At 41.6% G+C, this 15,121-nt stretch overlaps 1 protein-coding gene and 2 long non-coding RNA genes across 5 annotated transcripts; 1 reads left to right on the forward strand and 2 right to left on the reverse strand.

Moving 5' to 3' along the window:
* Positions 1-736: 736 nt before the first annotated feature.
* LOC127143312 (uncharacterized) lies at positions 737-5,237 on the reverse strand. The gene is made up of 3 exons (XR_007814612.1): positions 4,495-5,237; positions 1,635-1,729; positions 737-794 (listed from the first exon to the last, which is right to left on the reverse strand). It is a non-coding gene; the product is annotated as an uncharacterized LOC127143312 (long non-coding RNA).
* A 3-nt stretch (positions 5,238-5,240) lies between these two features.
* On the reverse strand, positions 5,241-9,836 carry LOC108894335 (uncharacterized). Of its 3 annotated transcripts, none has more exons than XR_007814610.1 (4): positions 9,224-9,836; positions 7,605-7,684; positions 5,987-6,450; positions 5,241-5,862 (listed from the first exon to the last, which is right to left on the reverse strand). It is a non-coding gene; the product is annotated as an uncharacterized LOC108894335 (long non-coding RNA). The 3 variants fall into 3 exon arrangements; XR_007814609.1 differs by having other exon boundaries at positions 5,241-5,628; positions 5,731-6,450; XR_007814607.1 differs by having other exon boundaries at positions 5,241-6,450.
* On the forward strand, positions 8,716-13,280 carry gpn1 (GPN-loop GTPase 1). Its single transcript, XM_018692981.2, has 13 exons — positions 8,716-8,934; positions 9,878-9,971; positions 10,083-10,189; positions 10,703-10,740; positions 10,964-11,042; positions 11,156-11,250; positions 11,497-11,542; positions 11,632-11,778; positions 12,065-12,147; positions 12,298-12,337; positions 12,414-12,504; positions 12,583-12,687; positions 12,834-13,280. Exons 1-13 carry the CDS (start codon positions 8,755-8,757, stop codon positions 12,944-12,946), a joined length of 1,218 nt encoding a protein of 405 aa, XP_018548497.1. The 5' UTR covers positions 8,716-8,754; the 3' UTR covers positions 12,947-13,280.
* The last annotated feature ends 1,841 nt before the right edge of the window (positions 13,281-15,121 follow it).

Genomic DNA, 15,121 nt, shown 5'->3' on the forward strand with positions numbered 1-15,121 from the left:
GTAGAGATAACTGCAGCTACAGGAATCCAGTTCAAAACATGATCCAATACATGAGGGAGAAAGAGACTTTTATTTTGGTACCAGTTAGTGTCAAAATAAAAGTACCACAACACAAATACATTGATTAGTTTTATATATAATTAATTGTTTATATCCTATTAAATTAATATTTGAAAAATGCAACTTTAAAACAAATTGGTCATAGCATTAGCATTAGTCCTGTCTCTCAACATGTTCCCTCCTCTGTCTGCAGCTCAGCTTATTGGTTCCTACTGGAGACATAAACAGATATACACAGAGAATATCTGTTAGTAGGAGAAATTTGGTGTTGGTATATGAGATTTGTTGACAATAAAAATATCATCATCAAGAACCCTAATCCAACATCAGACTCTTCCTAAATTATGCTTTTTAAAATGATGGCAGCAGAGCAACTGGCAATTGAACGAGCAACCACTGAAAATCTGCACAGTCTGCACAGTAAATCTGTGCAGACAGTGAACGCAGCGTCACCGGCTGGTACAGAGCAGAGCAGCTGTTATGTAACTACAGAGGAGAGCGTGTGAATGCAGGTCAGGGACCGGAGGGAAACATACTGCTGTCAGGGACATTCACTCATTTCACTCTGAGAGTTAAACAAGAAATTCATCACAGGATATCTGCTGGATATATCAAATAAAACAATCATTTCTGTGACAGTGAGACATACAGATGATGACTCACTCTCAGTCACATGATCTGTAATAAGCTGCTCTCCTTGAGACGTGGTCCAGCAGATCTACACCTGAAAATAACTGAGACACAAAAGATAAATAAACAGAAATTACAATCCTGGAAAACATTACACCAATGGATAACTAAGGGCTCCTGTTGAATATGACATATTGCAACTGACTTGATTCTTAAGGAAAGGAAAAGAACTGAAGTTTATCTTACACACAGTACAGTGATGAGGTTTTTCCATTAATTTTGGTATGAATAAACACAGATTAACAGAGAGGATCAGAGGCGTCTTTTCCTCCTAAAGATTTCTATTCTAGTGTAAAAACCATAGATGTGGACTGATGTGGCCTCTCTTGGTCTTAGTGAATCCAGAACTACACCAAGATATTTAAAGATATTTAGCTTTGTTTGTTTTCCTCAATGTTAAATGTTAAAATGTCAGTCAATTTTTCCTCAGCATCAAAAATATTATTTCTTTCACCTGTTATTATCTTTTATTTTGAAGCAGCCACAGGAAATGCAGTTTAATTTCCAATTAATACAATTTTGTATCTTGTACTTTTGCCTTGGTAACTTAAAATTATGATACGAATCAATTATAATAACTACAAAAAAATCATGTTAGTCACACCAGGAGGTGTCATTACCTATGGTGATGTAGTGACTCCTCACAGGTGAGTCTGCGTTGTCTGTAGTGGGGCGTTCACTACCCTCGACAGCAGGATTTAATTTTAAAGTTTCAAATACTAGTGTGACCACATCTAGAAATTACAGTTCTAAACACATTTACAGCAGCATCAGTCCCAACATTAAAACCAGAGACAGGTGAAGTGAATAACACAGATCCTGGGTTGTGATTTTGACCTGATGTGTCAGAACTATAAGATTTTTATGAGAGTTTCCATTTTTACCATCACTGTGTTTCATCTTATTCCTTCTCCTGGTACAGTGGGATTCCACAGAGACAAACGCCTGCTGCTCACTCTCTGTCTCTGTATTTCCAGACCTGAAAAAAGAAAACATAGGATTCATTCTTTTAACACTACACTGATAATTAACAGGGATCTATATCATCCTGATGGAGTCCATCTTATTAAATGCAACAAATGCACTCATATGTCTCCTCTCCTGTAACATGGGAGCCTGTTTCCTGCTCAAATAATCAGCTCTGATAAAGAAAAGCTGAGCTGATGGAGGAGGAGACGCCTCCTCAGTGATCAGAGGAAACTGAAGCTGCTGCAGCTCCGTGCTCTCAGAATAACAGTGCTTGAGTCATCTTTGGACTAACAGCTCAGTTCAATAATTCAGCGCTCCTCTGTAAGCATGAATTATTGAGTCTGGAGACTGTGTCCTGCACTGTGAAACCACTCAGCTGAATATTTCTCCTCTCATCAGGAACTGATTTTCTCCTCGTACATGATCGGCTGCTGGAGTCAGGAGAGTGGAACGGCATTTAGTTTTTAAACTGAGCTTCAGTTAGAAAATACCACACCGGTTTGACACAGGAAGCTGAACTTCATATGAATTGAACAAACTATGAACACTATGATAACACTGTGAGGTTGGCATGTTTTAGCAGAAAGAAACTGGAGACTGAGCTCTGGTGATCTCACTGTCATAGTGATGTTTATTTATGAAAAAGTCGAACACACAGTAAACACACCACCAGGTGGCAACAGATTCACCTGTGTTCATCACAAACAGTTGCTGAAGCTCTTTGGTTAAGGTCAGACAGAGACAGTGGTTGTAGTGAGAAGTTAATAAAGTCATTGTGTCTCAGATAACTGTTGACTTCCTCTATATTAAACCAGGACCCTCTGCACTTTTAAGAGTCAGCTTCAAACCTTCCTCTTTGATAAAGTTTAGTTAGAGCTGGATCAGACCTGAACCTGAACCTAGTTACACTGCTATAGGCCTAGACTGAGCATCTCTCTCTTGCTCCATCTCTGTGGATTCATATCATATAAATACATGTTACTAACTTGACATCTTCCCTTCTCCATAGTTTTGTGCTCTTTCATCTCTCTCTCTTCTTCTGTCACTTTCTGTAGGTATTTCTGCCTCCAAGGACTTCTCTCTTTTTAAATTTGTTTTACAAACAAATACAACACTACGTCCTCCAGGAGAGGAGACAGTAGCTTTTCATTCGCTTTTGTATGTGGTCATTTTTGATTTCACACATCCTATAAACTCATCCTGTGTGATCAGAGACGTTTCTATCAATGAGATTAAATCAAGTAAAATCATGTTGAGGAACATGTTGCATAGTTTTTTGTGAGTCCTTTGTGCATGTGTCAGTAATCTGAATCCAGCCTGGAAATCACTGACGATGAAATCTGCGATACAGAGGCAGAATGCAAATACATTTTTTCTGGGGGAAAAGGTCTTAAATAGAATTTAAAAAACAGGGTTTGATGTGACAAAAATCATCAGGATTCTAACTTTAAGATTGAGCCTTTCACTGTGTCAGTTTTCTTGTTGAACAGGGACAGGGCAGTGTGGCTGTTCAGCTCAGTGAGATCCAGATAAAAAGCTGCTCTGACATTCCTGTAATGAAACTGAACCATCTGCACACCATCCCCTTATCATCTCCACATGAATCACTAATAAAGTGTCACAATCATTTCATCACACCCAGCCCTGATGAAACACAAACTACAAAGGGAAGTTTTAAAATTATAATGCTGTGCATTAGCACTCGCTGAATATTTTCTTTCTTTTTAGCTGGGTGCATTTTAATAAGACACACTGCATAAATTTGCATTTTCTGCAAACTCTTCTCACTCTGAGGAGAAGTGTTGGACGTGGACGGCATGTGAGGAAGGCAAAGTTTCAATAAAGACCTCCAGGAGGGAAAAGATCTCAGCTGACAGAGAGAATTTCATCTGACTGTAGCTGTTTAGATTGTCCTGTCTTTTTTGTGATGTTGTACATTTTGTGTTTCCTAGTGAGTCTAGTTTGCTGTATTTGACATGAGCGCCCTCTTGTGGACTCAATGTAAGACAGATTCCCTGAGTCACTGCCACTCTTTCACAGCTGGACATTCACCCAGGTCTGACGTTGAGTCTACTGCTCTGACAGTATTTGGGAGCTGGTTCCACCATCAGGGAACCTCAAACCAGAACAGTCTGGAGTGAGAACACTTTGTGTGCAGGGATGGTGATTGTAGGCGACGATTCTTAGAGGAACATAGTGGCTGAGAAGGAGCATGAGCCTGTATGACTGAGTTCAGACCCAGAAGTCTCTCTGTAGGCAGCATTAGAGACATGGATTAGATTCAGGTGGCCATGTTGAGCCAGTGGAGGTCATGTGACCTTTTAGGCTGATCAGAGACCAGACACACTGCTGCATTCTGGAAGGGTTTCGCTGTCTGTGGAGCATTAACTTCTGTTCTGCATTAACTGATTATGGTGACTGTTATATTTTTCATATTTGGCCACAATACAAAAATATTTATGAGCAGAACTTCTCCTCCTTTACAACCCTGATGATCCAGTTTGATAATTTCTCTTCAGCAGGAATATTTAGAGTCTGCTCTCTGATCTGGATTCAGGCTGAAACAGGTCAGACTCTCAGGATTAATCTTCCACAGCTGGGCTGTCAGCTAGTGGTCAGGCCGGGTCGCGCCGGGCACTGAAGCCCAACAGCAACTTCTGCAAGTTTTCTCAACAAAAACTTTTACGTTTTAGAGCGTCTCAGTGTAGGAGTTGTTCTGTAAGACTGAGGCTGCAGAGGTGACAGTGAGTCACCTCACTGTGGACTGTAACTCACCGCTGATGTCTAAGTTGCTGTGGTTGAACTTTATTCAGCTCGGTGCCACGGCTTGTTCTATTACCACGGAAACCACAGGACCCACACTGAGGAGAGAAAAAGACACAGGAGCTGGTTTTACTGAGAGGAGCGGCATCTAATGATTACTGTCTTAATTAATTAATCAATCATTTTAAAGAGCCAAATGAGAAGCTGGAACCAGATCAGTTGTTTCTGATTAATTAATTAATGGACCAGGATGAATGAAGTCAGGGGTTTGTGTGCATGTAAAGCTTCTATAACGGACAGGTGACATGACACAGATCAGTCCTATCTGAGGCACCAAAAAGTCCAGAAACAGACCTGGAAACAGCTGCTAACACCATACCAGACCACCAGCAGAGTCCTGGTCAGAGACTCAGTCGCTCTGCCAGGCGAACCTCTCTCTCTCCTTGTGAGTCCCAGATGAGATGAGCTCAGAGCGGCAGGAAACACAGTACCGGATGAACACCGTGGAGGGGAGGGGGGTCAGAGACCCAGCGACTGCACCCAGGCCAGTTCATGCTCAGATATGTTGTGTTGTATTACACAGTTACTGTTACCACGGCAATGGGAGCCATGTTGTGTCTCTGTGATAATTTCCACTGGCTTTGTGTGTCTGCTTTTACTTCTGCTGTGCCTTTTATTAAACTGTGGCTGTGACTTCACTGAGATCTGAACTCACACTGACATCTCATCATACATCAGATATATATTTATATGAACTCACTAGATGTACATATGCAACGTTCAGAGTGAAGCACGATGATAAATAATGCACTGATAGAGAGATGACTTTTTTCTGACCTTTGATTATTGAACAGAAAGCTCCCATATGTTAAGAAATCAAAAGAACAAACTGAAAACATGTTTTTCTGCAGTATTACTATAATGATGCTTTTGAGATTAATGCAGACTTTGCATTAAGTGTCCAGATCACACGACAATGACTGAAACAACTTCAATCAACTAATTCAGAAGATTTAAAAAAAACTTGAACAACAGTCATCTCAAACAACTTTTACACACTTCAAGATCATTTCATTTCTCTAGTTCTGTGTTTTTGTCACGGCATCATGGTGATGTTGGAGCGCCCTCTTGTGGCTTCCTGGGTTCCTGAAAATCACAACATCCCATCAGAAACCTCAGACACAGCTGTTCACAGCTGTATGCAGATTTGTCTTTACACTCAAATCTAATTGCATTTATTTTTTTCACCTCCATAAATGTTAATTAATTATTTCAAAAACTGAACATGCAGGTTGTTCCCATAAAGATCGGCATAGCCTCTGTGACGTCACCCATATGATTCTGACTCTGGGTTGTTCCAGGTTCTCCAGGTTCCCCAGTCTGAAAACACAAGAAGAAACATCACATTCACATTCAGGGTCATGATGATCTGTGGTTTAAATATCCAAAATTAATTTATTACGTCTCTCGCTCATCTCGTCACACAGCCCTCACTCTGGCTGACCTCTGTCCCAACTTGTCAATTTCAGTAGTCTGCTTCCATCAGTCCAGCGAAATTCAGTCCTGCTGCTCTACTCAGTCCACAGAGACACAACGTGAGAGCACACTGACTGAGAAAATCATTTGATTTATTGTCAGGCATCTTTTTGTTGGCGTCAACTGCTAATGTTAGCTGATGTTACCTGACATTTTGTGCTATGGTGGTCTCAGTGAATAGATATTAATGTTATATGATTAAAAGTATAACTCAAGGACTCCAAATGTGATAGAAATTAAATAGATTCTTCATTTTAAAGACAGCTCAGCAGTATCCTGGTGTCTCAGGCTGTATTTATACAGATTGTTGACTTTTCTACTTTAAACTCATTCCCACAGTCTGTGTTTTCAGAGCAAATATTGGCGATGTAGATTTTCATTGTCTCTGTATGATGATCTCAGTGATGACTCAGCAGATCAAACAGGTCACAGCTGCAGATACAGAAACACAACGTAGATGATGAAGTGACAGACTAATGATAATGGTGAAACAGTCAACCTGATGACACTGAGGTTTGGTCTCAGAGAGTTGTTTCTCTCAGAGCATGTCTTATAAAGGCTGGATTAACAAACAGGTTCCCAAGGTTCCAGGTTCAAACTCTGTCTGCATAATTTGATTAATCACACAATTTATAAATGGATTGATAATCATAATAATTGTTATCGTACAGTCTATGATGGAGCAATATGACCTTCACACAGAAAAAAACATAAGCAATTTGATAAAGAGAGATTGTGGTTTTGGTTCAGTGTAAATAAATAGGCTGTGCCTGAACTTTTTCATCATCATCAGTTTGAAACAAAAAAATAAATAATCTCCTCTGCATCTGAAAACTATACATTAGCATAAACATCAATTAAATTAATACTAACTGATCTATCTGAGTCATGAATCTAAATTAAGATTTTTTGTTTTGTCTTTCCAGGAAACTCTGGTGGATACTAATGTCTGTTTAAGAACTATTTGTCGATTACCTGCTACATAATTTCCTTTTTTTGTTGCAAAACTTTAATATAATGAGCAACTAACATGTTTTCAAGTTCCCTTATAATTCTTACCAAATTGTGTAGGCCTTTCTATAGGACTATCCCTGTAGTTAACAGCTAAATATCAGTTAATTCTTAGGAACATATGAGGAATGTTTCTAGTAAATTAGCCAGAAAATACTTTTTTTCTTCTTTATTTTTAGTGCATATTAGTTTCAAGCTGCAGCTTGTCTGTCATCTGTTAAAACCTTTGAATTGCACAAACTTGTATGTTTAGTTTGTAATGTATATAAGATATATTATTCACTGTGTCATGCACATACAAGTGTCCAGACCTCATGGACCATACCACATAAAAAGAACTTTGTTTTCTGTCCCAAACTCATCAGCGCATCATAAATTTTAAATATTCCAAATAGATTAAGTTTCCAAACACATAAAGTCTAAACAACTGATTGATTTGAAATGTGACAAAGTTCATCTCTATTATCAACAGCAGTTGGTGACAGTATGTTGTAGATATGCACTGAAATATCTCTGAAACATCTGAGAGCATTTCTGCTCTCCTAAAAAGTCCACAGAAATGAAGGAGGACTCACCTCAGGAGAGTTGGTCTTGTTCTTCATCTGTCTGCCATCTGGACGTCAGTCTGATCTCTGCCACAGTTTCATATTCATCGCTGACATGAATTTAACACAAACGTGAGATTAGAATTAATAACATTAATAAAGACATTAATGTCTTGATTATAATTAAATCAACTTAAATAATGTCACAGATGACAGTGGCACACAGTCTGATCGTCTAAATGTTGAGAGTCTTAGTCCCTGAATGAGAGCAGCCTGGTACCAAATGGTGTACGAATAACATGATGATTTCCTTAACTCATTCCACGCAGCCATAACCATAATCATAACCAAAATGCTGTTAAATGACACATGAAATCTCCTGAAAGTGGCGTTAATGAGGGACCTCAGCACCTGTTACAAACAACAGCATCTGGTTGAGTCCTCACTCAACCCTGACAAATGATAATTGTTTGAGAGGGATTTTATCTGTAACATTTTTTATCCAAGTGCTGCTGAGAATACAGTCTCTGATTTGTAAAATAGTCTCATATGAGCAGAAAAGTGAAGTAAACAAACAGAATATATAAACATAACAGAGGATGCATCTTAGATTTTAAGTTTGTGCCTCTGAGATGTTGTTCATTATCACTTTGACTAACTGAGTTTTTGATAAGAAGATATAAACCAAAAGAAAAAAACAACAAATGCACTAAAAAGGGAATGTTAGTTACAACCAATGATTTCTTCAGTACATTTCTCCCAGAGAATCTTTCTGCTATAAATAATATATAGTCAATAACTGGATTACTACTGATGCATTAATGTGTATGTGCATTTTAATGTCCTAATTGTTTAGGTGGAGGTAAATTTAATGATTTTCCATTCTGTTGGGTCTGTGTAAGGATTATATCTCAACAACACATCATATTTTAAAAGCTTGAAATTTTGATCAGTAAAGTGACTACTGGCTATAACTTTTAGATAAATGTAGTGAATTTTAAATGACCATATGAGCTGTAGGTTTATTTTATTCAACTAAAAGAAAATTAAATCTATCTATCTATACGTTCTACTGTGAACTCACTGATGTATTTAGTGTGTGCTCCTCCGCGTACAATCACAACATTTTACGACAGTACCGGTATCTTTGCGGCAGCCGGTTGCCATAACACCAAGCAACATGGCAGAAGCATCGCAGCTCCCTGGTGCCGGTCCCGGTCCTGAGCCGGTTCTAATGGAGAACCAGGGGAGTTCAGCGGGGAGTGGAGACAGCGGAACACCGGGGGCCGCTTCCCGGGACAAACCTGTCTGTCTGATCGTGCTCGGGATGGCGGGCTCCGGGAAAACCACCTTCGTTCAGGTCAGTTAGTGCGTGTGGCTAACAGCGGCTAGCTGCGTGAGTTAGCTTCCTTAGGTGACAGGTGACAACCCGAAAAGGATAACCGTTTAAAACACGTTAAAAAGTAAAAGTTGTACGTGGACACCAACAGAAAATGGCGGGTTTCCTTTAATTCTTAATTAGCTTCCTGCTGTAGCCTCCGTCTGTAAACATGGTGCGGACACGTCAGATTTCTGTGTTTATCACAACATTTCAGGCTGAAGGTTCACAGACTACCTTCACCTTTACACGTACAGTAGTTTTTACTCACCTGGGCCTCAAAGTATCACAGTAAAGAGGACTTTTCTTGACCCGCTCCTGGTCCCACACCAGGACAAACCCGAGTCTGAATCCATGGTCCGTACCCACACCTGCGTGCTCGAGCGTTTAATTGCGCGTCCACGCGGCTACAGGATGTAAACAGGTGTCAGCACACAGTTTACTGAACACAGAGCAGGTCTGGTTCTCCACTGTCCTTCTTCTGGTCAATAAATCTCATGTTCAGACTCAAACTAGCTCTGACTGTCTCCTGCTGACGGGTGCTGTAGTTTGTGAGGTATTTTTAATGATTGATGTCTTCAGTAGGAACCAATGAGCTCAGAGCTGAGAGCCACAGGCAGAGGAGGGACAATGTTGAGAGTCGGACCAACATGCTGTTGGTTTGGTTTTTTGACAGAAAGAAAATTATAGAATATCACCAGCTCTTTTCCCTCCACCCATATACGGGGCACATGTATTCTAACATCCAACAGTTCACCATGATCTGGCTGTTCAAAAATCTAACCGTCTTGTTGTATCACATATCTGACTCCATTATTTTCTCTGTAAAACTTTTTTAAAGCAGAAACCATCCAGAGTGATGTGTCACATGTCCTTGATGTTCAGTAGCTCTCTGATCTGATGTCAGTGTTGTTGTTGTTTCCAGAGGCTGACGGCTCACCTTCACACTCTAAAAGCTCCTCCATACGTCATCAATCTGGACCCTGCCGTCCACGAGGTCCCCTTTCCTGCAAACATCGGTGAGAACGAGTCTATTTCCTGGACACGTAGAACAGAACAGAGCTGGTCAGTTTTTTGTCCTTCCTGCTCTCTGTAGCCTTCACTCTCTCTGTCCTCTGTCTTTTCTCCAGACATCAGGGACACTGTGAACTACAAGGAGGTGATGAAGCAGTACGGCCTCGGACCAAACGGAGGCATTGTGACATCACTCAACTTGTTTGCTACGCGCTTTGATCAGGTGATGAGATTAACGCTCTGATTTAACTAAACCAAAGACCTCAGCTATTAAAAATAAAGCTCTGAAATTATCGGCCGGCCGGTAGAAGAAGTTTAAAGGTCTGAACAAGCACAGACCTAAAAACATGGCTGACAGTTCAGCAGATACATTACAACATCACATCTGATTAGCTTTTACGGGGTCTTTCTCTGCTGATGGTTTTAATGGTGGTTCTCAAACAGACCTGTATCTTGGTGTCAGCAGGTTTCCATCTGTCAGATCAGGTAGAACATTTTTGACATCTTCGATTTTCACACAAAAGTCACACTTTCACACTTTAAAATCCAAGGACGTGGCTCTGGACAGGAGGAGCAGCCAGCCTTACAGACAGAAATCCAGGGACAGGAGTCAGAACTTCCTGTTCTCCTCTGGAAACTAAAACCAAAACAGTTTGATGCAGCTCCAGACTCAAAGGTGTCTGATGAAATCATAGCAAACAACAGAGACTGCATAACGTGTGTTTATGCTCTTCAGGTGATGCAGTTCATAGAGAAGAAGCAGCAGAATCACAGGTCAGTGTCAGTGTGTGTCGTCTCTGTACAGCTCAGTGTGTTCTGGTAGTTACAGTGCAGCTGGACTCGTCTTAATCCCACGGTGTTCCTGTGCTTTGCTGGTGTTTGCTGTCTCTTTTCCTTGTGAAATGTCTTTAATTGTTACAAATACAAAGTCATGAACAGCCCTTAAAGTTTGTCTCTCTTGTGTATTGTTGTGTCCGGTGACCTTTGACCTCTGCAGGTACGTGCTGATCGACACTCCGGGTCAAATTGAAGTCTTCACCTGGTCAGCGTCTGGAACCATTATCACAGAGGCTCTGGTGAGTCTGTTACCAAACATTACCACTGCTGTTTGTTTTTCTGTACCACTGATGGTAAAGACTCAGTCAGTTCATTTTCTGTGTGTGTGTGTGTGTGTGTGTGTGTTTTTTAGGCATCGTCCTTCCCTTGCGTCGTGATCTATGTGATGGACACGTCCCGCAGCGTCAGCCCCGTCACATTTATGTCCAACATGCTCTACGCCTGCAGGTACCACACTCACCTAATAACACTAATGCAACTTGTTTTGATGTCCGGCCGACAAGGAAAACCCTGATCTGAGACTCAGATTGGTATTTAGGCTAAAAGAATTCAATCAGGACATCTCTGATTTTTAGAGAAACTGCTGTGTTCCCAGATCTCAGGTGTTAACTTGGTGAGTGCAGTTTTCTGATGGAAACGAAGGCATAAGTTATGAATAAAGGTAACCGCTCAGCTGCTGTTTCTCTCCCTCAGTATTCTCTACAAGACCAAGCTGCCCTTCATCGTCGTCATGAACAAGGTGAGGTCACTTCCTGTCCTGACTGGTTGACTCACAGTTGACTTGTTTATGTTTCATCTCATGTTGTTCGTTTGTTTTTGTTTATACAGACTGACATCATCGACCACAGATTTGCAGTGGAGTGGATGCAGGATTTTGAGGTTTTCCAGGACGCTCTGAACCAGGAAACCTCATATGTCAGCAACCTGACGCGCTCCATGAGCCTGGTCCTGGACGAGTTCTACACCAACCTGAGGGTAAGAGGGACGAGCTCAGACCAGATCCACTGGTTAGCCAGAGGAATGTGGGATTAGCTCAGACCAGAGAACACAAATACAAATAAAAAAACAAAGACAAATAAAAACGACAAAATCGAAGTAAAGACAAATTAAACAAAGACAAGTCTGAACATGAGCTGTGGTAACTGTTGCTGCACCGCTAGCTTGTTCTGGATCAGGTGACCTTCAGAGGAAACAGTGAGCCTGGTTCCACACCCCAGTAGAATCCAGTAGAACCCTGACAGTGCTGTCTCTGTGTCTGCAGGTGGTGGGTGTGTCCGCGGTGACAGGAAGTGGATTGGACGAGCTGTTTGTTCAGGTGGAGGACGCCGCCACGGAGTATGAGAGGTCAGTGCTCCTGCTTTGCCTCATTCACATCAGATCTTATGTGTGTTTACTTGTTTATTTATATGCAGGTCAATTGTAGATGTTTGAGAGTCTGATAAAATGTTTATTTTCTTCTTGTGATGATCTGAACTCTTCCTCCTCCTTCCTCAGGGACTACCGACCAGAGTATGAAAGACTCCGCAAACAGCTGGTGAGTGTGTTTGTGTGTTGTTTTCTCTCTGTCCTCACCTGTGTGTTTGTTTTTTAACTGACATCCTGTCTGTCAGGCGGAAGCTCAGAGCGAGAAGCAGCAGCAACAGCTGCAGCGTCTCAGGAAGGACCTGGGAGCCGTTGACATGACAAACACACCTGTCACAGGTAGAACCAAGCTCCACTCAGGTCACAGTTTGTTGTACTTTTATTGTTGTAACGGGCTGATTGACTTCCTGTCCACAGAGGACGCTGACATCGCCGGACCCAGTGACCTCATCATGACACGTGGTAACCCGGATGATGCAGAGGAGGAGGAGGACAGTGACACGGATGACATCGACCACAGCGGTGAGAAAAAATAAAACACAACTGTAATCCTGTTCAGCTTCAGTGTTTCTGTAGTTACTGCTCTCTGCCTGTAGAGGGCAGTGTAGGCTGTTTAAAAACAACAGGACCCTTTGTATCAGGTCTAAGCGCTTGCTTTTGATTTTCAGCCACAGAGGAGAGCAAAGAAAGAACTGCCTTCGGAAACTTCCTGAAGGAGAGGAAGGAAGTGGTTCATGTCCGAAACAGGAAGTGTGCAATGCCCGAGGGTTCTGACCTCTGACCTCTTACCTCTACAAGCTGACATCAGACTCTGCCAGGAAACAAGGACAGTAACAGGAGGCAGGTGAGGGAGCAGTTTCCCTCTCCAAGGTATGGACTATTACCTGGAACAGATGCTGTGGACAGTAGATTCTTCCATCACAGTCTGAACTGAGCTTCCTGTCTGATCAGGTGACCTCTGACCCTGTGATTGGCTGCTCCTCAGTGTTACTCCTTCCTAAAAAAGACATATTTTTATATCTTCTATTCTTCTATTCTTCTTCTCTTGTGTTTTTGTTGACTTTTGTTTGTAAAAGCACTGAAACGTTAAAATAAAGAGAACATTTAGTTCAAAACTGGTTTGAATTTCATTTCATTTGAACAGCTCCAACATTAAACCTCAGGTGAAGTTCTGCTGGGGAATCTTTACTCATCTGGATGTTACCTTGACACGTACCACCCTTTTAAACATTGTTGTAGACCAAGCACCCTCCCTATGGCACCAGGGTCCTCCCCCAGCAGGACAGTGCTCCCACCACACCACAAAAACTGCTCAGAAATGTCTCGAGGAACATAACAAACAGCCCAAGGTGTTGACCTGGCCTCTAGACTACCCAGATCCCAATCTGATCCACCATCTGTGGAATGATCTGGAGGCCCCACATCCCACAAACCACAGGACCCAAAGGACCCCCCACCCCCCCACCCAGAGGTCCAGGTCCACGCCCCCGACAGGTCAGAACAGGTGGCTTTTATCCTGTTCTTCTGGAGCTTTCAGTAGTATCTCACAGTCTTCCTCAGCAGATGGAGTTTGCCCACTTAGAGAACTTTAAAGACGTGGTCTCGTCCTCTTTGGCTTAAAAGTTGAGATTTTGAGAAAGTTTGTCCTTCACATCAACATCAAACCACAAGTGTCTGAGTGGGAAGAGGAGCACAGGGGGAGGGAGGGAAGTGAAGTGGATCATTTCATCACTGTGTTTTCTGTGAAATATTTAAGGATTTCTCTCAAGAGGATAAACTGAGATATTTGTGGAGACCTGTTTAAGAGGTGAGTCACAGGAGATAACTCCCTGTTCACTGTTTACTTTATTAAATGTATTGTGATCTGTAGAGCCTCAGCAGGTGTCTGTCTTTGTTCTCTGTTGTTTGAGGAGCTGTTGATCAGTGTGGTATTGATCAGTGCAGCTCCTGTCAGTTCCTCTGTGGAACAGTGTGTTTGAGCGTCTCTCTCTCTCTCTCTCTTTTGTCTTCATTCATGTCTCTGCTCTGTGAATGGATTCAGATTCTCCGCCTGCCGACCATCTGCCAACACTGTGCCGACGCGCCGCTCTGTTCTGTCGCCCACACGCTCGCTGAGATCCGGCAGCGTGGTCGTACTGAAGAGCAGCTGACTCACTCTCCACTAGCTTCATTCAGCCTGTGAAGGAGCTGCAGAAAAGGCTGAAATACTAAACTCTTAAAGCATTTAACAAGCAGTTTGTACTTTAGTTTTCTTTTCCAGTGAAGGGGAATCTCAATGCTTCAGCTCACAACTATATTTTAGATAATAATGTTCAACTTTGTGCTTCAACACGATGACACCTCTGTGCATAAAGTCAGCTCCATCGAGAAACAGAGTTTCTTCTCTGCAAAACTCTCAAAATTTTGCATAGCATGCAAAATAAAAACAGTTCAAATGTCAAACTAGATGATTGATTATGCATCATCTTTCTTGTAGCATCACACCATATGTTCATTTCTGAGTTTAAATCGTTGTTGGCAAAATATACTATGCAACATCATTACCTCAGATTATACAAAAAGCAACATGAAAACATGCAACTGACACAGACGTCAGTGTGACTTTATTTATCGTATATTGATAAATTTAAAGACAGATAATCAAACTTTACTGTGCAGTAAATCCTTCATCCATACAGAGATAACTGACTGAACTTTGTTTCAACCACAGTTTGTATTTTATCCAAACAACAAGCTTCTGATCTGAGTGATTTTTTGTCAGTGAGCTACCATGATGCTAGAAGGCATCAAACAGGTGTATTAGACTCTGTGGACTCTGAATGTGATCGTGGCTCCATGTTGCTCTATCAGCCTCCTCTCTCCTGGTTTCAGTCTTTCCTCCAGATGTTGAAGCTGCTGCAGCTGTTTGCAGACGGGGCTGTCACAGATCAGCTGCTCAGTCTCCACTACAGAGTTT

The sequence above is a fragment of the Lates calcarifer genome, linkage group LG2 (genome assembly GCF_001640805.2).
Source record: "Lates calcarifer isolate ASB-BC8 linkage group LG2, TLL_Latcal_v3, whole genome shotgun sequence".
Lineage (NCBI taxonomy): Eukaryota > Metazoa > Chordata > Actinopteri > Centropomidae > Lates > Lates calcarifer.

Coding starts and splice junctions, on each gene's coding strand:
- gpn1 (XM_018692981.2), top strand. CDS start 8,755: ATGGCAGAAGCATCGCAGCTCCCTGGTGCCGGTCCCGGTCCTGAGCCG. Junction 10,741..10,963: donor AAGAAGCAGCAGAATCACAG/GTCAGTGTCAGT, acceptor TGACCTCTGCAG/GTACGTGCTGATCGACACTC. Junction 11,043..11,155: donor CCATTATCACAGAGGCTCTG/GTGAGTCTGTTA, acceptor TGTGTTTTTTAG/GCATCGTCCTTCCCTTGCGT.